The following is a 25,466-nucleotide window of genomic DNA, read 5'->3' as shown; positions in this document are numbered from 1 at the left end:
ACAAAACTAGAAAAGCTTCACATGCCATAATTTAATTGACTTTAGTGATCCAGCCTATTTTGAAATAAAATTTGGCAGAATCATTCAACTCATTCTCTCTCCTATATTGTAAAAAGGTTTGCAAAATAGCCCTTAAAGTCAAATATCATTCTTATTTTCAAATGTGTCAATCACATATCTACCTCTTTGCCATGTCAATATATCTCATTTTAGAAGTTTGTAAATAATACTAATAACTCATAATTTAGATACTTCTAGAAAACAAAAATATCTTCAAGTTTTAACAGAAGTGAGAGAAAAGATAATTTTAATGTGAAACTTTAATAGAAGTCATAAATTGCAAACATATTGGGCACACAATAATGCACTGGAATAAAATAATATCAATAACACTATATTCCGCTATGGGTTTAAAAAAAAGGCGGGCCATATTTCATGATTTATAAAGTTTTTTCACTATCTCCACATTATGCAAGAACACATGACTATAACACTCTCTTAACTGATTGGGAGAGTTGTTTTCATCATATCTTAAAATTATGGTTAATTATTAAGCCTTGTCAAAGATGCCTACCTCTGTATTGGCAGTCGTGGGACATGTTTACGGGAGCCCGTTCTACTGCTGATCTCTTGTAGACAACATGAATCCTTCCATTTTTTTCCTCCATCTGCTTACCTCTTTCCAAAGGTTCAATGAAATACTCCTCATCATCACTTTTTATCATTCCAGCCTAGAGAAAGCATAAAATGTGTTAATTTTAAAAAAAGAAATATCTGTCATCTTTAGCTCACAAGTACCTTTTTAAATGGCAAGAATATAATTTGTGAAAACTCATGCTTTTTCTTTCCACTTTTGGCTATAAATTTAATGTGGTTAAGTAATTCATATAAGATAGAAATTCGTAAATGGTAGGAATAAAATAATTCATTAAAGTATAACAAGAAAGGAATAAGAAAATTACACAATGTATCATTTCATTAGACTGCAAAAGATGTTTTTTATATATTTGTTTTTATATATAAAAGATGCATTTATATATTCTACTTGGCATTTTATCTCTAAAAGAAATCTTATAGGGGAAATAAACTCAAGAAACATCTCCAATATCCCACAATCATCCATTGTGGAGCTGCTGCCCACGCATGGTTAGTATTTTTTTTAACTCATTTACATTTTCCTTCCATACCACTATGGTATGAGAAGAATGAGTTCCTTTAAAAAGCCTCTTTAGGGGCGCCTGAGTGGCTCAGTCGTTAAGCTTCTGCCTTCAGCTCAGGTCATGATTCCAGGGTCCTGGGATCGAGCCCCGCATTGGCATCAGGCTCCCTGCTCTGCGGGAGGCCTGCTTCTCCCTCTCCCACTCCCCCTGCTTGTGTTCCCTCTTTCGCTGTGTCTCTCTCTGTCAAATAAATAAATAAAATCTTTTAAAAAATAAAAATAAATAAATAAATAAATAAATAAAAAATGAAAAGCCTCTTTAAGCTTCAGTGGAAACGCTGCATTTCCAATATTTATTAATTTGAAGAACTCACTCATATTTGTCCTATCTTAAACTAACACTTGATGATTTTATACATTATTTTTCCCTCCTCAAGCCTCATCCTTCCATACTAAAAAAGTTATGCTTGCATTCATTGCCTTCTACCTCACTAATATTTAGAGTCTTTTTCTGGAGGTTTCCTCTTTTATTTAGAAAATACCAGGACTATATTCAGTACTAGAGCTGGATAGAAATGATGGTTTTTGTCTGAAATTGGCTCCTCATTAGGTATCAAGTCCACATTACAGTCAACTAGTTACAGCTCATATTTCTAATTTAAAGGTCATGCATTAATATGTAGCATTAATTTAAATTTCTGTGCTTTTATTTGAAAATAAAGTTGAAGAAGTAACTTGTGTTAGTGTGGGAATTGTAATTATTTTGGAAATACACATTGGATCTAGAAGTAAGTCATATTTTTCTTCTGAGGCCCTTGGCTTATTCTCCATTTTCAAATACAAGATCACTGGCTCTCATGAAACATGGGCTGGGCCTTGGGGATGCTCATCCCTTCTAGCTGTCGCTGTAACGGTTCCACCACTCTCTGTTGAGCAATAGAGACATGAAAGGTAGGTACACCTTCCCAAATGGCATTTGTTTACAGCAAATATGCCTGACTGTAGCTTTTCTATTGCATTCAAATCTGTTCCCTGGTTTCCATTCTGACTTCTTCCACCTGGCATGCTCTATGCCCTCCTTCCCCTGTGTAAGCTTCACGAGGAGGTCTTGGAAGCTAGGGTGTTCCCATCATCCCCCTGATGCTGTGCACAAACAGCCCTTGACTTTATGTGACCATGGCTCATGAGAAAACATCGCCACTGCTCCTTCACCATGCTTAGTCCTTACCCTCTTGAAGAAACTTCTAGCCTTCACTAAAAAGAACACTGAGCTGATGGGCATTGGATATTCATGCTGACCTTCGAGACCTAACTCCCATAATTTGGAGTTGTTTTCTCATCTGGTCAATCACTCTTCCCCTACTCCTGTACCGTGAAATGCAGTGTTTTTTACTAGGGGCCTGATTAATCTTTACCCTTCAGAGCTGTTCCTACTGTCAATGGATCTCCTCCACAAATGTAATTTCCAACATTTTTCTCATGCTTTCTAGTTGTCATTTTAATCTCTTTAGCATTGGTGTCCTATTCGTCTATCTCTTTTAACCAGTAATTTCAACATCACTGTTTTTGCCCCTCTCAAGCATGTATGGTTTAATAACGTTCATAAAACACATCCAAACTAAGCACAAACAGTACCATGTCCAAGGCTTAAATGTCCACGCTCATCACTCATGCCATCCATTGGTGGTAGGCAGTATTAAAGTATTAACTGGCTTTATCTTGAAAACAGTGGTCTGTTGATATACATTTAAGTTTATAAACTGAGGTTTATCAGCATGGGGCTTATTCATTTTTATTCTAGTCTTTTCTTTGCACCAAATCCATCCAGTCACCATGTTCTATAAAGTTTCTTACTTTCTTACCCCATCCTTCTATTTCCACCACCACTTCCTTAGTTACAGACCTCATCATTGCTCATCTGGATTACAGAACTGCCTCCCATCTTGAGACTTCCCATAAATCATAATGTTTCTCCCAGATGAGTGCCTAACTGTTGATGGAAACAGTGGTCAATGAAGCAACTCTGAGCACTGGGCAATGGCTAGTGTGGACACTTGAAAGTGATGGGGAGGCAGTGAGGATTAGCTCACATGCCTTTAAAAAACATTTCTACATACCTTCTATTGCAAATATTCAAATCCCAGGCCCCATGATATTACTTTCCCCACCAAGCCAGATTCCATTTCCTGGCTCTCTTTTTGCAGTTGGCTGTGAACCGTGTTACTGTATCCTACCCAGGGAAGTAAGTGGTAGTGGTGAATACCAAGAATAGGGCTAGCTCAATAAATCCTCCCATGTGGGCTTCCTTAGGCTGTTTCCATTATGACTGGGCAAACACAGGTAACACAAAAATTTAACACAGCTAAGCCTCTCCCTTAGAAGGCAATGAAAATTTAAGCTAAGCTGAGGTGATATCAGTGGCAAGGCAATGCTGGGTCACATGACCCTCGACAACTCCATGGTCAAAAAATCTAAGAGCCTACCCTTTTATTCATTAATTTAAGCAAAGCTTAATTCAAAAAGTACCTGATCTAAAGCACCATACTAACTCTGAGAAACAAACTGAGGGATCTAGAGGGGAGGGGGTGGGGGGATGGGTTAGCCTGGTGACGGGTATTAAGGAGGGCGCGCATTGCATGGAGCACTGGGTGTTATACGCAAATAATGAATCATGGAACACTACATCAAAAACCACACAAAAAAAGTATAGGGGCTATCTCTGTATTACTTCTTAAAATTGTGTGTGAATCTAAAATTATCTCAAAATAACAATTTTAATTAAGAAAATATATATGATAAAAAAATTAAATAAATAAAACACCATTCTAGACACAACAGTAAATAAAAGCTTCTCAAAGATATGGTTTGTTTGCCCTCTAGTTTAGGGTAATCTAGTCAAATAAACAAAATATATACCTACTGGTATTCAGTGAGGTACGTTACAGAAAGTCCAAAAAGTAAGTGATACCGCCCTTGAGACTCAAATCAAGTGAGATTTTTTTCCCCCACAAGTTTACTACACACACACCACATTGTCAGTAGGAGCTGTTCATTCTATATCCAAAATGACTTAAAATCTATTCCAACTGAAATATCGCTAGTCTCCATGGGGACTTCACTTTGGCCACTGCTATTGTCCACAGTGTCTCACATTCTCCTATAGCACAGAAGCCAAAATGGCTCTTGTAAGCTATCATATTATTTTAGACAAATGAGAATGTGGTAACAAATGAGCAGGATGTGTAATAGCTCAACACATAAGGCGCTTTGTTCTTGCTCACATAAAAGCTCAGGATAGTTCTAGGTCAGCTGGGAAGGGGTTCTGTTCCACACAGCCATGCAGGTGTCCATGCTGAAAGTGGCTCTACCATTTCAAGAGGGGCTCCCAAGTTTGCCCAGTCAGAAGGCAAACAGCATGAGGAAGCCCCCACAGGAGGTTTTTATGAGCTAGTCCGAGTCGTGGGGCTATTCACCACCACTCACCATGTAGCTATTTACCACTACCATTTACTTCCATGCATAAGATACAGTCACACAGCTCCAAGCCCACTGCAAAGAGAACCAGGAAATGGAATCTGGCTGGGTGCCCAGGGAGAAGAGACAAGTGGATTTTAATGAACAGATGGCAGTCTCAACTTCAAATAAGATCATGTCACGCCTTTGCTTAAAACACTTCAATTGCTTCCCATTGCACTTAAAACCACACTCCTCATGGCCTTCAGCGCCTGCGCCTCATCTGGCCCTGCCCATCAACCTCAGGCGGCGCCACACTCACCTGGCTTACGATGCACCATCCTCAGGGCCTCTGCCCAGTTCTGTTTTTCCTTTGGTATTTCCAACCTCCTTATTGCCTCGGGCCTTTGAAATGCTGTTGGTTCTACTTAGAAGGCTCCTCTCCCAATATACCACACTTTCCTTAGTGGGCTATTTTTCATTCTCTGGGGGTCTCAGCTTAAATGTGAATTCCTTAGAAATGACTTCCTTACCTCTACATACATTAGGTACTCCCGTCTAAATTAGGACACATCTTAGCTCATCATTCTGACTCAGAGCTGTGTGCTCTTTGATCTCATGACCCTTCACACAAATTTCAGGTCATTTTACCTAAATGTTAAATGTATTATCCTCTGTCTCCCCAAGGGCACTGTCAACTCCTGAGGCAGACTCTCTTCATTCGTCTTGGCCTCCATAAGCCCCAGAACTACTGTTAGTACAAAATATGTCTCCAACCCATTTTTTTATGAAAAGCTACAGGAATGAATGGTATAAGTGAGGGGATAACAACTTTTCAGACTTGTAGTGGTCTTCAAAAGGTGGTGTGAGAGAAGGCATGAGAAGTGAGACCGTTCAGGCTTGAGCAAGGTTCTGAAGTGCAAAAGCCTAACACAAGCTTGAGGGCAGTGAGTAACCCGCTCATTCAGAGTAGTCTGTGTGGAGCAGTTCTGGGAAATGAAGCAATGGAGGACTCATGTCCCTCGAGTCTGAACTCTAACATGCAGAATGAGAACAACCACGACAACAGTGGATCAGTGGATGAGAACAAAGTGGTTTGGGAAGATTGATCTGACAACTACCTGACAGAGGGAAGAAAAGACTAGAAAGCAAGCAACATGAGGTTAAGTCAAAGTCCAGGAGGCAGAAGTGACGATGGGAGGAGAAAAGGGGAAAGAGGAGGGAAAAGGAATGAAGAGTAATTACAGGAGAAAGTAAATACTTGGTGCCTTTTAAAACCTAAGTTCCTTCTGCTTTTACAGACTCCCCTTCTCACTCAGATGAATAACCAAAGTTCTTATGAGGCCCACTGAGCTTCCTCTGCTCTTGGCACCACCACCTCTTGGGCCTGTCTCCTTACTCACTGTTGCTAGCTCCACTCCAGCCACAGGCTCTTTACTGATCCCTTTTGTTTTTGTTTCTGTTTTGTTTTGTTTTTAACAAGGCCTAGCCTAGGTGATTGTCACCCTTTCAGAACATAAGCTTCACCAAGCATGGCTTTTGTCCCATTCACTGCTGCATCCCAGGGCCCAGAACAGTGCCTGAGTCAACGTAGGTGTCTAATATTTGAGGGAGAAGAAATTAACGTAAGCAATGGGCAAATGAAAATAAACCCTCTTAGGGGTTTCCTCTTAGGGGAAGTTGAAAAGGAATGGCAAGAGGATATGGGAGGAACACAGAGAAGAGTGTATGGGCATCTCAGCCAGAGAGAGTTTTATCAAAATAAAAGTAACTGCAGTAAAGAAGACACAAAGAATGAGGACTGTGGGAAGGAAATTAAAAAAACGTATCTAATTAGAGTGACAGGGGCTGAAGAGATATTAAAAAGAGTTATGGGGGGCGCCTGGGTGGCTCAGTCATTAAGCCTCTGCCTTCAGCTCAGGTCATGATCCCAGGGTCCTGGGATCGAGCCCCGCATCGGGCTTCCTGCTCTGCGGGGAGCCTGCTTCTCCCTCCCCCACTCCCCCTGTTTGTGTTCCTGCTCTAGCTTTCTCTCTCTCTGTTAAATAAATAAATAAAATCTTAATAAATAAATAAATAAATAAATAAATAAATAACTAGCTATGGAAGAGGAAGTGGTCAAACCATATATATATCAGATCCTAGTCAGAGCCATTACGGGTAGATTTTTTCTGCTGCTCTTTCTACCACACTATATTGATTTCTCTCACTTAGTAGCTACCAAATATAGGGTGACTATTCAAAAAGTACTCATGTTTTTAGACTAGACCACCCCAAGCAGAAAATCATCAGTACTAACAGTTAAGTACTGAAGGCTCTTTTATCCACTGAGATATTCATTTAGGGAGTCATGCATTCAGTGGACATTGTTGGAAGTCCAAAGACCATGCACTGTCACACCCCAACATTAAATAACACACTCCTGCTCTCAGATCCCCAGTTTGATTTCACAATAGAATACAAGAGAGTGACTTAGAGGAATAAAACCCAACATATAAAACGAAAAAGTCTCAGACTGTGTCCTTCCAAGTACTGGGATTATGTATCATGCTGCCAGGTATTTACAACTTTGAAATTTTAACTTAGGAATTTTTAGAAATGTCACACATAAGAAGACATATAGTTCTAGAAGATTCTGTTAAACAGATGCAATCATTTTTAACCCATCTTCAATGTTACTTAAATGATGTATGATATCAAGGTAATATTTTATAAATTCCCCTTTGTGACACAAAGCCCTCCACATTTACCATTCTCTACTCCCATGTAACAATTCAGGAAATATTTATTGTATTTCTCAAACTATTTCCCAAAATTTAACATAAATGAAGTTTTAAAATATTTATTATGTTGAGGACAGCATTAAGTGTATTATATTAAACACATTTTATTTTTTAATTAAGTCTTCACACGGGCCCTTTGACAGCATTTTGGAGGGAATATTTATAAAACAATAATCTAGGCTAAAAATCCAGCTGCATAATTCCCCTCTCATCTGGTCAACTCTTCCAGCTACCTCACTCAACAAACACTGCCAAGAATCCAGAATTAAGCCAAATAGCCTCTGAGGATGGAAACAGCTATCACAAAGGCCACACTCCTTACTCACTAGGAGGGGTCCTCACAGCTTTATTTGACACCCAATTCTAATAAACCAGGTTAGATAGTTTCCTAATTCTCATCAGAGTGTAAATGGCAAACAAGAGTAAGGGGTGTGGGATATAGGGACTTTCAGGTGAGATAATGTCTATGAATGCCCTTTGCAAACTATAAAGCCCTACAAAAAAGGTAAAACTCAAGTCTCTATATGTTGATAACAATAAACATCAGTCACTAAGAAAAGACTAAACTGAGTTAACTTGGTTTAAGATAAAAATCAGTATAAAAGATATTTTAAAGACTTCCAACAAGAATTACTAAGGTTTTCTTGAAAACTCTGTGCCAGATAATCTAAATAACTTACGCTATGGAAACATTCCATTTTTAACTGTGACACCTAAATACTGTTTTACTGCAGTGATTCTTGAATCTATTAAGGAAAGAGAGCAGAACTAGGTAGATTTGTGTAGATGTCAGGAAACATGTGCCAAATAATAGAACACATTATTGAAGCTGACGTCAACCAGATATCCATTGTTTTGTGCTAAATTGGTTACCATGTTATACTAGGTCATAGCATAGAAAAGCAATAATAAATTTCACACACCTATTTTTTGGTTTTTTGCTTTTTAAAATGTCTATTAAGTTTTAAACTAGTTTATTTGAACTTAGTTTTAAATGTCTAGAAGAGGCTCTGAGAAAATTTTACATTAATGTTGTGTGTGTATGTGAGAGAGAATAATTGTAGATATAATATTCAAGAAAGACTATCATTATACCTTAGTGGTACAACAGCTCCATGTTAATTCACGAAGTTTCCTTGAAAACACATTTTGAGACTTGCCACTTCACTATGATGCTTCCTCCAACATTTATTCTATCAGTGTACCCATAGACACATTGCCTGGTCCCATTTTATCATCAGAATGGACAGATGTTATTACGATTTCCAAATCTTTCCTGAATTTCAAGGAGTATTTCAATGATATCCCTAAAATTTCTACAGAGGAGACATTGAGGAAGACAAAAGAGTTGAGAAAGGCAAGAAAATAGTGAGTAGAACTGATTCAAAGCCGTATCTGGTAAGCAAAGACAACATTTCTTTTTTACATTAAAGAAACTTAATTATTTGAGATGTATTTGGAGAGAGTTTATGAAAATGAAGAAGTAACTAAAATATTCCCCAAGCCATGTCACTGATTTCCATAAAGTTTTCCCTTATTCCAAAGCCAGAAAAAACTTTTACTACTTTGGATTCCAGCATTTTATTTTTATGTCTATGGTACTTATCATTGTCAATTTTTATTTTAATCATTTACGTTTTAACTATGCAAGTCCCTGGAGATTAAAAGATGCTGAGTAAGGTGTCAGCTGAATCAAAATATAAATCTGATTAAATTCCAGATTTATATTTAGGTTTGGCTGGCATTTCATTTAACAATGATCCTCCTGGAGATGACTTCTGAATCTCAACAGCATCTAACATAATCCCTTGCAAACTGATAACACTAAATGTATATTTGCAGAATCTGTTCTATGAAGGGGGTGAACAGGCTCTCCTATTCAGGCAGGTATTATGATTAGAGCCCTAAATTAAAAAAGAGAGAGAGTGATTGCAACCATCTTGACTCAATTAATTTTGATTCAATTAATTGTTAAAGCAAATGGATCTAACCTTAACCAGCAATACTAGACATAATCATGTCAGTTCTTCAATTAAAAAGCATAATCTCCAACCCTCCAAGTTCCCTGATTATCAAAATCTAGATTGCAAGAAATAAAATTCTAGGAAGATTTCCTGAAGACTAAAGGATTTTCTATATATTCAGTTTAATTCCTCTTATTTACTCTAATCTCTACTACCAGCCCCTGCCTCAGTTAAGCCATGCTACGGTTATTTGGGCCCCTAAATCAAACAGTTTTCACTCAACTATGCAAAGTGTTAAAGCCATCAAACTATTATGAAGGAGATTATACCAAAAAGCCCTAAGAAGCCCATTATTGTAATAACAGCATGTTGTTGAGGACCTCTCTCAATATCATACATTGTTTGCTACATGAGAATCCAGGAAGAAAAATCTCTCAGATTTTAGTAATAGGAACAATTTTGCTTCTTCTGAAAAACTGGTTTATTTCTATTTCATAAGCATTGTAATTATGTAACTAACAATATCTGTAAGAAAATTTGAAGTCAAATGTTTATTCTAACTTTAAGACAATCTTGTGCCATGAATCCTTAGATATCAACCTTCTTTTGGACATCAGTTTCCCTTCCCTTATTTTCCCTTCTTGTTGACTTATTCTATAAGTCAAGATACATTGCCACGTATCTTTTCATATTGAAAGAGGTAGGTACTTGTTGAATGAAACTACATGCCCTATATACTTCAAGTTAAAACTAAGACAGCATTATGGCTTAATCAGAAACAAGAAAGCATAGTGTTCTGGAAATGTATAAATTATAGGATTAAATATATTAACAATGGTTAGTGTTATCCAATATTTCACAAATATGCTGGCATGACGTACCTCAACAGTCATGATAAGTTTGGTGCTGAATATTCATAAATGTAAAATATCCAAAAATGTTAAATCACAGAATTTTCTTCGTGGAAGAAAACCGAAAAACCCAAATTATGCAACACTCTTAAGTATCTTTTGCAGTTTAAAAGTCAATGTAGTGGTTGAACAATGTAAAAAGAAAGTGGGTGGACTGTGGCTCGCCCACAGCTACAATGCTACTGCACCTGTACAGTTATAGAGGGAAAGAATGCGGTACAACAGGGAAGCGAGGGAGAAAGGGTGTGAGGGGGACTGAATGTCAAGATGGGTGGGAGGAGAACTTTCCCTAGTCCTCATTTTCAGAAAGTCTTAAAAATCTCTAGTAAAATGATTTTCGTAAGTGTTTGACATTTATGGACTTTTATGGCATATAAAATACTGTATTCATTTAAAGAAAAGCTTTATTCCTCTTCATAAAGAGGATAAATCACCCCTTAGTGTATCTGATTTTTTCCTCGAGTTTTCACATTAAGGCATTTTATCTAGTAATCTTCCTGAGTCAAGAGGAGGTTTCTAATACATACAAGAAAATGGCTAAGAAAAGACTTAAATTAGGTGACTAAAACCCTGACAGAATCAAAGACTGCAAACATTCATTTTTGTTAACAAGAGAAATTCGGAAAACCAATAGATCCTTTCCAACTAAATGCTCAGGATTTCCTTTATAATCTTACCATTAACCCATTAACATACCTAACTACTAGGCTTAAAGATAAGACGAACCTACCTCATCTTAGCGTAAAGAAGGAAACTAGCTTGGCTGACAAGATTTGGGTTCTGGACATAGCTTTGCTATTCACTAGCATGACTTTCGAAAAGTCATATAAACTCTTTGGAGCTCAGTTTTATAATCTGAAAAATTACGAGAGTTTTACTAGGTAATCTCTAAAATGATCTCCAATTAAATGATCTTTCAATGTTAGATCTCCCAGGAAAGATGGGAATTTGAAAGGCTGGTCCCTGCCAACATCCCAAGACCTGCTTATTCACATGATAAGTAACTTGAAATATGACTATAAGACTAATGTAAAGTAGGTCGCAAACTTTAGTGTGCCAAAGAAACTGGGTCCCAACCTCAGAGACTTTCCATGTTCCAACCCAGAGAGTCTGATTCAAAAGGACTGGGATGGAGATCAGAAATCTGCAATTTTAACAAGCACTTCAGATCCTGCAAATAGTAGTAGTCTGGAAATTATAGTTTGAGAAAAACTGCTTAACAAATAATGTGCCAATCAAAATGAATTTCTGGATATTTATTCCCTTACTCTAAAAACAAATTTTAAGAAGATGGCTATTTAAAGGAAACATGAGTCAATGGAATCTATGAATTGAACTCTGTATAATTAAAATACATAACAGTCATCTACTAAAGATAAAATATGTATACATTTCTTGGATTTTTAGGAGTTTGTAGAAAGAGTCAGGGTGTCTTAACAGTTTTAAGAAACAAACAAAAAAAGTTATAAGAAACAAATTAAAAATCATATTCTTTCATTTAGTATAAAATAAATATCTACTAACAGTTGTCACAGGAGAGAAAAAGCTTTATAAATTCAACAATTAAAAAACAGTTCAAGGGGAATGTAAAATCCAAAAGAACCTAACTTTTTTACCCTTGAAATTATTCAAAATAGCATTATAATACATAGCAAAATACATAATCATTCCAAACCTTCTTGAGTCACAGAGATTAATTATTAAACCTAGGATTGTGCATATTACATTTTGAGGACACAAACTGAAGATATGTTTACTGTTCCTGAAAAGAATGTAGGTCACAATTAACATTAATAGTGTTAAAATTTAGTAATGACAGGTATAATTTAAAGTATAGAAATTTTGCTTGTAAATAGGAGTTCAATCCAGATCAGTTCAACTATTCCTTTAGCACTTACTATTTTTCTGCCATTGGGTGGATACTGGCAAGCCCTATCGTGGTCAATGTTTCCTAGGGTAGTGTTTCTCAAACTCTAAAGTATAAATGAATCACCTGGAGATCTTGTCAATGCAGAGTCTGATTTAGCACTCTTAAATTCTATATTTCTAATAAACTCCCAGATCATGTTCATGCTTCTGGTCCCTGTATGACACTTTGAGTAACAAGGTCATGGGACATTTCAACCTGATTGAGTTAAACAGAGGAAATCCCATGAATTAGATAGAGGTCAATGTGGCAGATTTTATTTACCGAAGATGGCCTACAGCACAATCTTCCATCCCACATTGGTTTTGTCAGTATGAGCTTGATACTTCCTGTCAAAAGGTAGAATTTAACTGCCCTCCCTTGAATCCAGGCCAGCTTTTATGACTTACTATTATATTTATCAAAATAATGTAGTAGAGGTGTCACTGTGTGATTTCTCAGCCTAGCTGGGGAGAAGCCTTGCAGGTTCTGCCTCAGTCCCAAGGACCACTCTCTCTCCACATGTCCCCTCTCAGATCCAGCTGCCACACTGAGAAGCCCAAGCCATATGAAGAGGCCATGTGCAGGCACTCTGGTAACAGCTGAGGCCTTCGAATCACTCAGCCCAGCCACCAGACATGCAAATGAAGAACCCAGCTCCTTAGAGTCCCAACACTCAGCCATTCAAATCACTCTTGTCTTTTGAGCATTTCCAGATGAGGACCCAGACATTCTGGAGCAAAGACAAATCATCCACACTTGTCCTCTGAATTCCTGACATACAAAATCCATGAACATAATAAAGTAGCTGTTATTTGGCACCCTAAATTTGGGTGGTTTGGTACACAACAATGGAAAGCTGAAAGAACGGAGTTAGAGTTAAGAAAGAAAAAGAACACCTAGTGAATAAAAGCAATATACTTGATCCTTACATAGTATTTTGAAGTGTTTGAGACAAAGTTGTATAGTGAAGACAGGGAAGGTCTGATGATAGAGACAAAGCTTCCAAAACTGTTACAAGAACTCAAGGGAAAAGTCTGGCCGGAACAGAAGGTAAGTCCCGAGATGAGGCATGAGATTATAACAGAAACTGAGTGGGAACAATAGCAAAGGAAACTAGAAGGCATCAGCAACAAATAAATAGCAACCAACTAGAAACCCAAGAACATATAAAGGAATTTATTTTTTTTAAAGATTTTATTTATTTATTTCAGAGAAAGAGAGATGAGAGATAGAGAGCACGAGAGGGAAGAGGGTCAGAGGGAAAAGTAGACTCCCCGCTGAGCAGGGAGCCCGATGTGGGACTCGATCCCGGAACTCCAGGATCATGACCTGAGCTGAAGGCAGTTGCTTAACCAACTGAGCCACCCAGGCACCCGAACATATAAAGGAATTTAAAAATGGAACATGGACTGTTAAGATTTTAGGGTAGTTTCTGTAACATCAATGAAAACTTTCACCAGCAAAACATAATCAAAACATAAATCAAACTAAAGCAAACAAAGAAAAAGTTGTGAGGAGAGAAACAGAAGTGATGCAAATAGACAGAATACCGAGTGGGCATAAATAAGAAAACAAAGAGAGAATTATGGTGCAATGCTACAATGACTCATGGAATCCTGTGATACTTCCTCTAAACAAAAATTTTTGAGTTCCTACTGTGGGTCATTCATTGTTCCAGGAACTGGGAGTACAGTGAGGAATATGACAAAGTCACCATTCCATAAAGCTTAAAATGCTAGGGAAAACAACAGACAAGTAAGTAAGTGATGTATTTTCATATAGTGAAAAAGTATTATGAAGAAAATATAGCAGGATAAAGGAACAGAGATATTCAAGGGGAGAGGAATGGGAAAGATCTAGAAGATGTGCATATGCTGAATATAAACAAAAAAGAGCCTCTGAAGAGCAAGTAGTAATGAGAGAAAAAGCCAAGAGTCGTTATGCATAAAGTAGCCAACAGATGAGAAGAAAGCCCAAGATAGCTTCCTAACCCCAACCACAGTCCACCAGGTGTTGGGTCAGAAATTTGGGAGTCATTCTTGATCCTTCTGTAGCAGAGGCTGCTGGTACTCACCAGTACTTGTGTTTCCCTCATCCTTCTAGACATACAGGAGAACTATACTTCCCAGCCTTCTCTGTAATTAGGTATGTCCAGATATCAGCCAATGCAATGTGGGTGAAAATGACATATGCCACATCTTAGTCTGGCCTGTAATACCCTCCCCCAGCATCCTCCATGTCAGAGGATGGGAGAAGAGAAAGGTTAGGTATTTGTCTCTATCTTCCTTTCCCACCACATCATACATCTGACAGTGGTATGCCTCAGGTACCTTTTACCATGGCCCCAATTTTTAATACCATGTCCCTACCTTATCTATCCCTTGTGGCCTTGGGACAATAACAACATCCACCTCTTGAAAGGCTCTGGGTGCCTCATCATCCCACATTGGTTCCCTTATCCCTGCCCACATCTCTTTAAAGAGTCCCTTCAGGAAACTCTTCTCAGTTAAACCTCTTATAGAATGGCACTGCTCCCTACCAGGACCCTGACAGATATTCTACTCTACTTCATTAAAAGTTTACATTAAATAAAGAATATTTCACTGAGGTATTAAAGAGAACTAATAACAATGATAGAACTTTAAAACTGAGGAGTGATCTTGGAAATCAACCTTGAGTCCTTCCACCTTATTTCATACCAATGGGACCAACAACCAGTAATGGAATTTCCCTTTTACATTGTCTAGTTATTCTATTTAGCTTACACCAAAAGAAAATAAATGCCAAATTTTTCATATTTTTCAGAACAATTATTTAGGAGATTCATAGTATTTTCAGGAAAAAAAATAACAAGATCCGATTCTCAAAATTAACACTCAGAAACTAGTTCTCCTTTGGAACAGGAGCCACCTCAGCTGGAACGAAAGAACATATATTTCTCAGTTCTCATTCTTTCAATGAAACCCGACTCTGTTTATAGAGCTGCCAAATGGCTGAAACAGCCCCAAACAGTTTACAGTATTGAAATATACTGACTTTTTTCCCTGATGATCTTCTTATGATGGAAAAAACAAGCTTTAACCACAGCTGACCCTGATCATTAATGTCAGCTCCTGATCAAAAGCCACACCCTGCCTGCAAGTCACATTAAAATGCTAAAGCATCTCTCCAGCTAGTTTAGTAGCAGCCAATGTCCACTATCAAGCTCTGTGGATACAGACTTTTTCTAGTTCCCTCCTTCCCTCTAAATTTACACTTGCTCTGCAGCACTCACCTCACGTCTTGAGTTTCTTCTGATGTTCTTGCCCTGAGATGCAGCAGTAGCTAATACACCATCTCAAGAAAAGGAGGTTTATCTGTCAAAGAACCTATACCTTGCTTCAAAATAAGCCTTGACCCTGACAGATTAAATATGAGGCTAAAGCATTTGTTGTTTTGAATAGCCACATTTGTTGATCTAATGTCTGTCAGGCACAGAGTCCAGTGATTCACACAATTGTATTTAATCCTCCTGAACCTTTCTTTGCACACCTGTGCTATATGAAAAGTGTGACATCACACGAACATGGTATCATTCTATGACAAAATTTATTGAAGTTACGTGCTGGCATTAAAATATGTCTCTCAATGTCACAAACTTTGTTAAGTAGTATGCTTATGCATAAATGATTTTCCAAGCATTTACAGTTATTATTTCTTACAAAATCTCTGAAGAATAAGAGCTGTGCTTTCCATTATGTATGCCAGCCGATTAATGCTTTTTATTCTTTTTAAATTGTAAATGTAAATCACAGAGATATGAGTAGGGATTAGAAAAAGATTGTTTTCAACAACAAAGCATGGTTTTTATAGAATGGCTGGCCTCTATTGCTCCCTATTACTATTCTGTACATCAACCAACTAGACTAATAAGATAAAATCCTAGTGAAAGCGTAGCTGGCCGTAGCTGGTGGTACATACTAACTACCAAATACAGATGACAAGCCTCTGCTTTCAAACCCAAGCACATCCTGATCTTTAAATAGCCGCTTAAGGAAAGCGTAAAGAGACCAATGCTGGTCAGCACCCTGAGATTCATATGCTACAAACAAATGGAGCCTCACTTCCATTCAACATGTAGGAAGTACCCCAAAAGAAGTTAGTTATGTACCTAAGTGTTTGAGTTCCACATATATGGTACTGTAAAAGTGATAACAACATCAATTTAAACTTATATAGCCCATTCCATATTTATTTGTTCTCTCAATCTTTAAAACCTTCTTGTGCTATTTAAATACTAGGACTGAAGTTAAACAACATGCCCAAGGTCATGTAGTAAGTGACACAGCTAGAATTTTAACCCGTATCTTTCAACTCCTAACCTGATGTTCTTTCTACTTTTTGCAAATATTGAACCACCCCTGCAGCCTAGGAATAAATCTGACTTGATCGTGATGAATAATTCTTTTAATGTACTGTTGGATTCAATTTGCTAGTATCTTGTTGAGAATTTTTGCATCCATGTTTATCAGGGTTATTGGCCTATAATTCTCCTTTATAGTAGGGTCTTTGTCTGGTTTTGGAATCAAGGTAATGCTGGCCTCATAGAATGAGTTTGGAAGTTTTCCTTTCATTTCTGTTGTTTGGAACAGTTTGAGAAGAGTAAGTATTAACGCTTCTTTAAATGTCTAGTAGAATTCCCCTAGGAAGCCATCTGGCCCTGACTTTTGTTTGTTGGGAGATTGATTACTGATTCAATTTCTTTGCTGGTATTGAGTCTATTCAAATTTTCTATTTCTTCCTATTTCATTTTTGGTAGTTTATGTGTTTCTAGGAATTTATCCATTTATTCCAGATTGCCCAATTTGTTGGCATATAGTTTTTCATAATATTCTCTTATAATTGTTTGTATTTTTGTGTTGTTGGTTGTGATCTCTCCTCTTTCATTCATGATTTAAAAGATCTTAGATCCATAAGAAATGCAAATCCTGGAGCTCTACTGTAGACCAACTAAATCACACACTCTGAGGTTGGGTCCTATGGTAGGCAGAATGCTAAGGTGGCCCCCATTAATTTATGACTGGCAAAGATTTAAAAGAAAAATAATCCTCAGTTCTTCAAAATTATGGAGAAACAAACATTCTTAAACATTAGTATTGGAATTACAAATTATTACAGCCTTTCAGGAAGACAGTTTGATAGCGTGGATTCTTAAAAATGCACATATCCTTTGACTCAGCGTTTCCACTTGTAGGAATTTGAATTTACATGTGCCAAGTGGGATAATAAATAAGGATTAAATATTTCTTTTTTTTTTTAAGATTTTATTTATTTGACAGAGACAGAGACAGCGAAAGCAGGAACACAAGCAGGGGGCGTGGGAGAGAGAGAAGCAGGCTTCCCGCTGAGCAGGGAGCCCGATGTGGGACTCGATCCCAGGACCCTGGGATCATGACCTGAGCCGAAGGCAGCCGCCTAACGACTGAACCACCCAGGCGCCCAAGGATTAAATATTTCAATTATAGCACAACGACATTTAAATTTTGTTAGGTATTTGTACTGCCATGGAAAGAGGCTGAACTCTAATGTTTAGCAAATAGCAAAATGTCATCAATAGTTTGCTCTACTTCATTTTAGTTTTAATAAAAAATCATGTGTATAAATACATATAAATACCCCTTAAGAGACCAACAGTCTATTCTCATTAATCATGGTCATTTCATTTTATAAAGAACAAATGAACACTGAGCTAGCAAATGCTGAACCATTGCTCCTAGGGGAAATATGGGGTTTAATTCCTAAAAGCCTCTGGTCACAACATTTTCATCAAGCAATCAGCATATAACTCTGCTTTCGATGTGTTTCTATTTACAGACAACTTATTTAAATACATTACTGATTCATTAACATGGAGCTCATGGCCAACAGCATTATAATTCATGCCTGAACAAAGCTTCCCTAACGTATTTTGTCCATAAGGCACGCCACGGCCTCCTTGCGCTCAAGATTATTAGCCAGAACTTCAGCACTCCACTTGGAGACCATTTCAAACAGTGAAATCACCAATAAAAAACACAAAACTGCAAAAAAAAATGTGGCACTAAGTAAACCGCAAGAAGGATACTTGTTACAGCCGGAGAACTGAAACAAGAAGGCAGAGAGTTACCTTGTTTGACCTCAACCAGGAACACGCACGTTTGGGCAACTCAAAATTTCTGCTGCTCTGTGCATGTCCATGAATGATGGCAAAAACACCCCAGTGTTGATTCTGGTGGTACAAATAAATATTAGCAAGTAAGCGAATTTGCAAGTATGCAATCTGTGAGTAATGAGGCTTATGTAACAACATGTCAACTGAAGTCACGTTTATGTACAGTATTCCTGAATTTCTCAACAATGAACATGTATAAAAAGGAAAAAGAAGTTTCTTTCCATTTTGAAAGAATAAAGAGGAATACATTTCACAGCTCAGATACAGCAAAGCCTATCCTCTGCCTAAACTGTGGATAGTTACATTAACTCTGTTAGAAGTATATGTTAACTTTTGAAACTTCTAATTGGCTGTCAGTTCCTTCAAGATAGTACATGGCATTTAGGAGGTGCTCCATAAATGGATGCATTTCCCGATTGGATGCTTTTCCTCAAATGTCAGTTTGTCCATGCTGCTCATATTATAAAACATTCTTCGATAAGGCAACAATTAAAAGTAGAGCTAAGAGTTGTGATATGGGCATTTTGCAAAACTCCTTCACATAGAAATCACCACTTAACACTAAATCTCATCAGGGAAGTCATCTTTGGGAAAGAAAACTAGTCTCTTTAATAAGAATCACCATGGAAGCACCGCATCACGAGAACCATCTGACATCAAAGACTTGTCAACCAACTTCCTAAAATATTCTCAAAGTAACTGGATATTTATATAAAACAAACAAACCTCTACACCAATTTATGGAAACAAAGATGATCACACTGCTAGTCTTTTGCCCATGGATCTGTATGCCCATGGATTTTATGGCCATGAACTGAATCCAATTTCTATCACTATTGATCATTCTCAAGTAAGTGTACAGGTTGAAAAATTGACACAGAATACATTCTGCAAGGTTGTGTGGTCAACAATATTCCAAAGCTCTCAGCCAGGTCTCAATATTGGTCCACTATGAACCAGTCCTCCATGGGGTCATGACTGCAGAAGCAATACTAGGATGAGCTCTCCTAGAGCCACGCGGCTTTGATTATTTCTAACAATCCTGAGTACTAACAATACTAACAATAACTCAGACCCATAAAGTGAAGAAAACAAGAATTTCTTCTGGTCTCACCCTGCTAGGTAAAGTCCTGTGGTATATTTATTAAGGTCATTTTATTAACAATAGGTAACACATTAATAGCAGTTAATGGCAAAATATAGGAAGTTTGGAGAAAACAAATAAAGGTATCCTTACTACTTATATGATTCTTTCTATTAAATAGGATGGGTGTTAAGTGTGATGTAACTGTTCCATTTTTTTGAATTCCCACAGATGTTTTGGTTTTTTGTTCCTTTTGAGTTTTAGCTATTGTGACTTAGAGTGAGGTTCAGCCAGAGTAAATGGACAGTACCTTCCTTTACATGTATGAAAATTAGGGCCCAGGGGAGCAGCATGGCTGCACACAGAGCTAACGGGGTAAGACAAGGATTCATAGTCCCATTAACAAAGCCTGCTGAAAGGCTGAATGTATGATATTGTTCCTTCTTTTGTGTAGAAAAATTCTAAAGTAGTGTTTCTCAAACTTTTTGGTCTTAGGACGCTTTTAAGTCTCTTTAAAATTATTGAGGAACCCAAAGAGCCTGTGTTTGTATAGCTTATGTTTCTTGGTATTTATTCTATTAAGAATTAATAGAAATAATTTAGCAAATTTATAAAAATAGTAAAAAATAGCTAAAATTCATAAAATATTTTTAATTCACTTAAAAATAAAATAATGAGTTCATTACCTGGCAAAATAAATAATATATGTTATGGGGGAAAAAAGCCATGATTTTCAAAACAAAAAAAAATTTAGTGCAAAGAGTGCACTGTTTTATATTTTTGCAAATCTTTTCATGTCTGACTTAAGAGAAGACAGCTGGATTCTCCCACCTGCTTCTGAATTCAATCTGTTATAATATCTACCACACCTATTGCAGCCTCTGGAAACTCAACTGTATACTTGAATGAGAATGACAATGAAAGAAACAAGTGATGTTTTAGTATCATTATGGAAATAATCTTGAACTCACAGAATCCCTGGAAGGATCTCAAGGACAAAGAGTGACCAACCTGTCAGGTTTAGCAGGATTATCCTAGTTTTATTTTTTTTTTAGTTTTTATTTAACTTCCAGTTAGTTAACATACAGTACAATATTAGTTTCAGGTGTACAATATAGTGATTCAACACTTCCATACAACACCTGGTGCTCAATGCAACAAGGACCCTCCTTAATCCCCATCACCTATTTCACCCACCCCCCACCAACCTCCCCTCTGGTGACCATCAGTTTGTTCTCTGGAGTTCAGAGTCTGTTTCTTGGTTTGCCTCTCTCTCTCTTTTTTTCCCTTTTGTTCATTTGTTTTGTTTCTTAAATTCCACAAAGGAGTGAAATCATATGGCATCTGTCTTTCTCTGACTCACTTATTTTGCTTAGCATGATACTCTCTAGCTAGTTTTAGCACGAAATCCCATGTCCTGGGGAAAATCCTTAGTCTGAGGCAAACCAAGAAGACTGGTCACGGTATTACACCCTAAGAATAGTGTGCTAAAACAAAATTTAAAAGATCAACTTGCTTAAGATCACAACATCCACAGACTACTGCTATGTCTTCAAAAACACAGGGCTACCTAACTCCTGGGTATGCATGTATTCGTTGGGAGTTTTATACAGTGCATATTAATAATGTACTAATTTGAAATCAGTGGAATCTTCTAAGTAACAAATACCTAAGCATATAAAAGTAGAGGCTTGATATGGTATATTAGGAAAAGTCAAAATTACACTATCTTTAATTTTCCGTGGTTTGGGACCTTGGGAATGAACTAATGTAATTTAATAAATGGCAATTAAAATATATTTATTTTTTGAAAGAAAAGTAGTCTGCACCATTTTATTAAGTACTTATTCACAAAATGCAATCATTCAGAATTCTATCACAGTAACTAATTACCTTAGACAACAAAAAATATTTAGCTTCCTGAGAATTAGCTCATTTTTATTTATTTTTTTAGAATTAGTTCATTTTTTAAAATGCTTTACTGAATAAAGTATATTAACTTTGCTTTATGACATTCAAATGCCAAGCCACATGTTTTCCCTCCATCACCTTCAGTTCCTCTTAAATGAAATTGTGTATGAGTAAGTCTTTAGTCAAATAATGCAGTCATCTGTTTCCATCATTTTTTCCTTTTTTTAGATGAAGGATTTCTTAAATGTTATGTATATAACAACTAACAGTACTAGTATGATCTTTTAACAATTCCTAAGATCCTTTTTTTAAAACATGAATGACAAAATCATATTACTTAGATTAAAATGTTATAAGAAATCACCATCGTAACCAGTGATTTTCCTTCATGTGAGATATTTTACATTATTGAATTGGCAACAGACATTCATTTCAAGCTCAAGACATTTTTCTTGCCATCTTTCTCACAAAATTAAATGTGTACCTACAGTTGCTATGTTACTGGTATAAGCCTTACCTTGGCATAGTAATTTTGTTTAAATAAATCATTTTCTGAAAAGGTGTTTGCTGAAACTTTAAAATGTATTTCCAAAAGCAATAATCCCCTTACAGAAAAAAATGTGTCTCCCTTCTCCAATTTTTTTGAGGTATTTTTTTATTCTTCAATTGTCTGTAAGGTCATTAAGAAGGATATTTATGATTTTTTATAAAAGAGTATGTCTCATAATGTCAGTGCAAAATTTCAGAAGATATGCAGAACATGATTTAATAGCTTTTCTATTTCAAATTTTCAAAAGCAAACTATTTTACCACTAATATTTCAAACTCCACAATTTTGATAAAGGTCATTTGTAATTGCCTGAGAGAATAATAATTATATGATATGAATAATGTAAAAAAGCATCAAATAGGCAAAGATAAGGTAAGCATCACAGTATTTTTCAAACACATTTCAAAAGGGACAAAGGTCTGAATTCCATTTGGTAGTCATGCATCAAAATCTGGTAAAAGTGTAGAATCTAAAAGTTATGTTTATTGTAGATCAACTGCTCTATTGCAGAAACCACACTCACACACTAATGTCCCTGCCAGTTTCTCCAAATTTTAGCTTACTCTCCAACAACTTTTCAAGGGGGAAAAATTACTTTCCCGCTTAAAAACGTCCACGGGTGTCTGTTCCTAGAAGATGAAGCCTAAACTTCTTAGCAGAAGTATATCATGCTCATTCAGTCCCCCAAACACCTCATCTGTTGCCAATTCATTCCTTCAACAAGTAGGCCTAGATGCCTATCAGCACCTGGCCCACAGCTATGCTCAACCACACGTTTTGTATCAGTAACAGCAAGTGGATACATGAAGTAAGACAGGAGTTGAGGGTTCGTGAATAATTATTTAAATTATATCACTGTTTGGGAGAGACAGGGATCCAGCTCCATGTGGATGAAGTGGGGCATAAAGCCCTCCATTTCTCCACTCTGGAAAGACGCTGAGCAGGTCCACCAGGTTCAGACCCTGAGGCTAAGGCAGAGGAATGGAGTAACACTTTGATGTCTACACATTACAAAGAGTTGATTTAGAAACTGCATGGTTTCCAACTCTTGTGGATGCCCACAGATTATACAAACCCACTTTAATTATTCTCTGGACTTTTTGTTATCAAAAATTGCAGTCCCATTACTTACAATTGCCCATTATTCACCCTATGTGCCAACAATCCTCTCCAGATTAGGAGCATCCTGCTTCTATTAGAATGGTTTTCTCATCAGAGGTTGCATCTTTGTCATGAGGAAAAGGCTAAACACAGTGTTGGTCTTGGTTTATTCATCAATCAACTCAATACTACAGCTACCGGTGTAAATATTCATAGCCTTTCCATACACAGAACAATTTTCTGGTGTTCCCAAACACATTAAAATGAAACAGAAGCCTTAACAAAAGGTCCTCAGTAAGTGGCTACATTTGTTGATTTTGCAACTTAATGATGTTGAGGCCTCTGAGCCACTCCTGTGGCCTCTTCCTCATGGACACTAGATGACTGCTGCAGCTTCAGCCATCATGTTTGCTTTAGATTCTGTGGGTCAGGATTCCAGACAGGGCCCAAAAAGGATGGTTTGTCTTTGCTCCATAATGTCTAGGGACTAGCTGGGACAATTCAATGGGCTGGGAGGGCCTCGAATGGCTGAGGTCTGGAATCATCTGAAGGCTCTTCACTCTCACGTCTGGCACCTAGAAGGCGGTATATCAAAGACCTGCCTCTCCACATGACTGGGGCTTCTCACGGCATGGTGGCTGGGTTCCAAGAGAGACACCTGAGGGGAGCAACCAAGAGAATCACCCAGATGGAGAGCACTGAAGAGGGATTACTCAGAATGCCAGGAAAGGCAGCATTAGATGAAAAAGCTTACTGATATATGTTAACTAGTAGCAAGAAAGAGGCAGTTTTCTGGGGGGTTTTTTTCATCTTGAAATTAGATCTTGGGCTGTTACTTGGGAAATTACTTGTCACTCATATAGAAAGGGATGACAAATATCCTTAAGTTCCAAAACTAGACCACCACCAGAAGCTCTTTGTCTATGGGGTAGTCACCTAAGATCTCTAAACTCGTTTCCTCCATGTAATATAATAATAAAAGGATTATTATAGTATATACTGATATAATGCTACAATAACAATGTAATTGAACAATAATACTACCTTGCTTAATTAATGTGAACATTAAATAACTTAGCCATCATGATGTCTGGAACATGAGAAGTAATTTTCATGATTTAGTTCCCTGTTCTTATCTGCCTGGTGAAATCCTATTCAGTCATTGCAACCCAGCTAAAAGACATGTACAGCAAAAACTCCCTCCCTCACTACAGCAAAGTCAGTTCCTTCCATGTTCCCCACAAGTCCATTACAGCACTTCAATACGATGTTATAATTATGCAGTTATCCATTCAATGAATATTTGTCAAATGCCTACCATGTGTCGAGAACTGTGCTTTAGAATAGTTGTACAATGTTTAGTAAAAACAGTCTGAGTCCCTACGATCACAAAGTTTACTCTCTAATGTTTGCACCCAAACAATTCCTTGACTGAGAGTCACCACTGTATCTTACTCAGCTCACCCCATGGCATTGGGGTGACATTCTCACAAATGTTTTTTGAATCAATTTCCCACAAAAGACAGAGTAGCTTAATCCTTGTTCACAGCTAGTTGATTGTTAGGCAATCAAACACAACCTGTATTAAAATAAATTATTGCAATATTAACAGGTAATGTCTCCATTTAGGGGGATCTGAGATCCCAGAGACACTAGAATGGAAAGAGAAAGAAAGAAAGAAAGAAAAGAAAGAAAAGAAAGAAAAGAAAGAAAAGAAAGAAAAGAAAGAAAGAAAGAAAGAAAGAAAGAAAGAAAGAAAGAAAGAAAGAGAAAGAAAGAAAGAAAGAAAGAGAAAGAAAAAAGAAAGAAAGAAAGAAGAAAGAAAGAAAGAAAGAAAGAAAGAAAGGGAGGGAGGAAAGAAAGGAGAGAAAAAGAGGGAGGGAAGGAGGGAAAGAGAGAAAGAGAAAGGAAAGAAAAGAAAGAAAGGGAAAAAAGAAAGAAAGAAAGAGATATAGAAAGATCAATCAATCCAGAAAACCTCATTCATATTCCCAGTTCAACCAATCCTATTTCATGTTTTTACTATTATTAGGTCCATGATTCCTCAAAATCCTGGCAGTAGAAAAGAATGATAGTGGTCATTTTGGTGGTCCTCTGTGGTCATTCAGCTGTAATCTATGGGTGACCAGTTGCAACCTACACAAGCCTAATGGTCTGCAAAACAGCTACACAAAGAAGCTAAAGTCCTGTAATTATGGAATTGAAACACGCAGGTGAGTAATCACCCTAAGGAATAGTCCTTGTACTTATCACCACATCCCACAAGAAACTTCCAAAGCAGCTCAGGTATGGGCTGCATAGGCAGCCAGCTAGAGGACAAACACCACGTAGCTACTGCTGTGTGTCTGAGAACGGGCCCGGCGCTACTGCTGTGTGTCTAAGTGAGAACGGGCCCGGGGCTACTGCTGTGTGTCTAAGTGAGAACGGGCCCAGGGTAAGTGAGAACGGGCC

General features: G+C 37.3%; 1 protein-coding gene across 1 annotated transcript in view; it reads right to left on the bottom strand.

Annotated features, from left to right (window-relative positions):
• Positions 1–25,466, bottom strand: part of ADAMTS3 (ADAM metallopeptidase with thrombospondin type 1 motif 3) — a 249,138-nt gene that overhangs the window by 135,647 nt on the left and 88,025 nt on the right. The window contains exon 4 of the mRNA XM_088020731.1: positions 575–731. Coding sequence (XP_087876857.1) covers positions 575–731 — 157 coding nt within the window. The remainder of the gene's footprint in view (positions 1–574; positions 732–25,466) is intronic.

Source organism: Eumetopias jubatus, unplaced genomic scaffold (genome assembly GCF_037043125.1).
Source record: "Eumetopias jubatus isolate StellerSeaLion01/CBP00866 unplaced genomic scaffold, mEumJub1_p1.0 scaffold_2, whole genome shotgun sequence".
Lineage (NCBI taxonomy): Eukaryota > Metazoa > Chordata > Mammalia > Carnivora > Otariidae > Eumetopias > Eumetopias jubatus.
The sequence above is the reverse complement of the archived record's forward strand: the minus strand, read 5'-3'. Positions and strand labels throughout refer to the sequence as shown.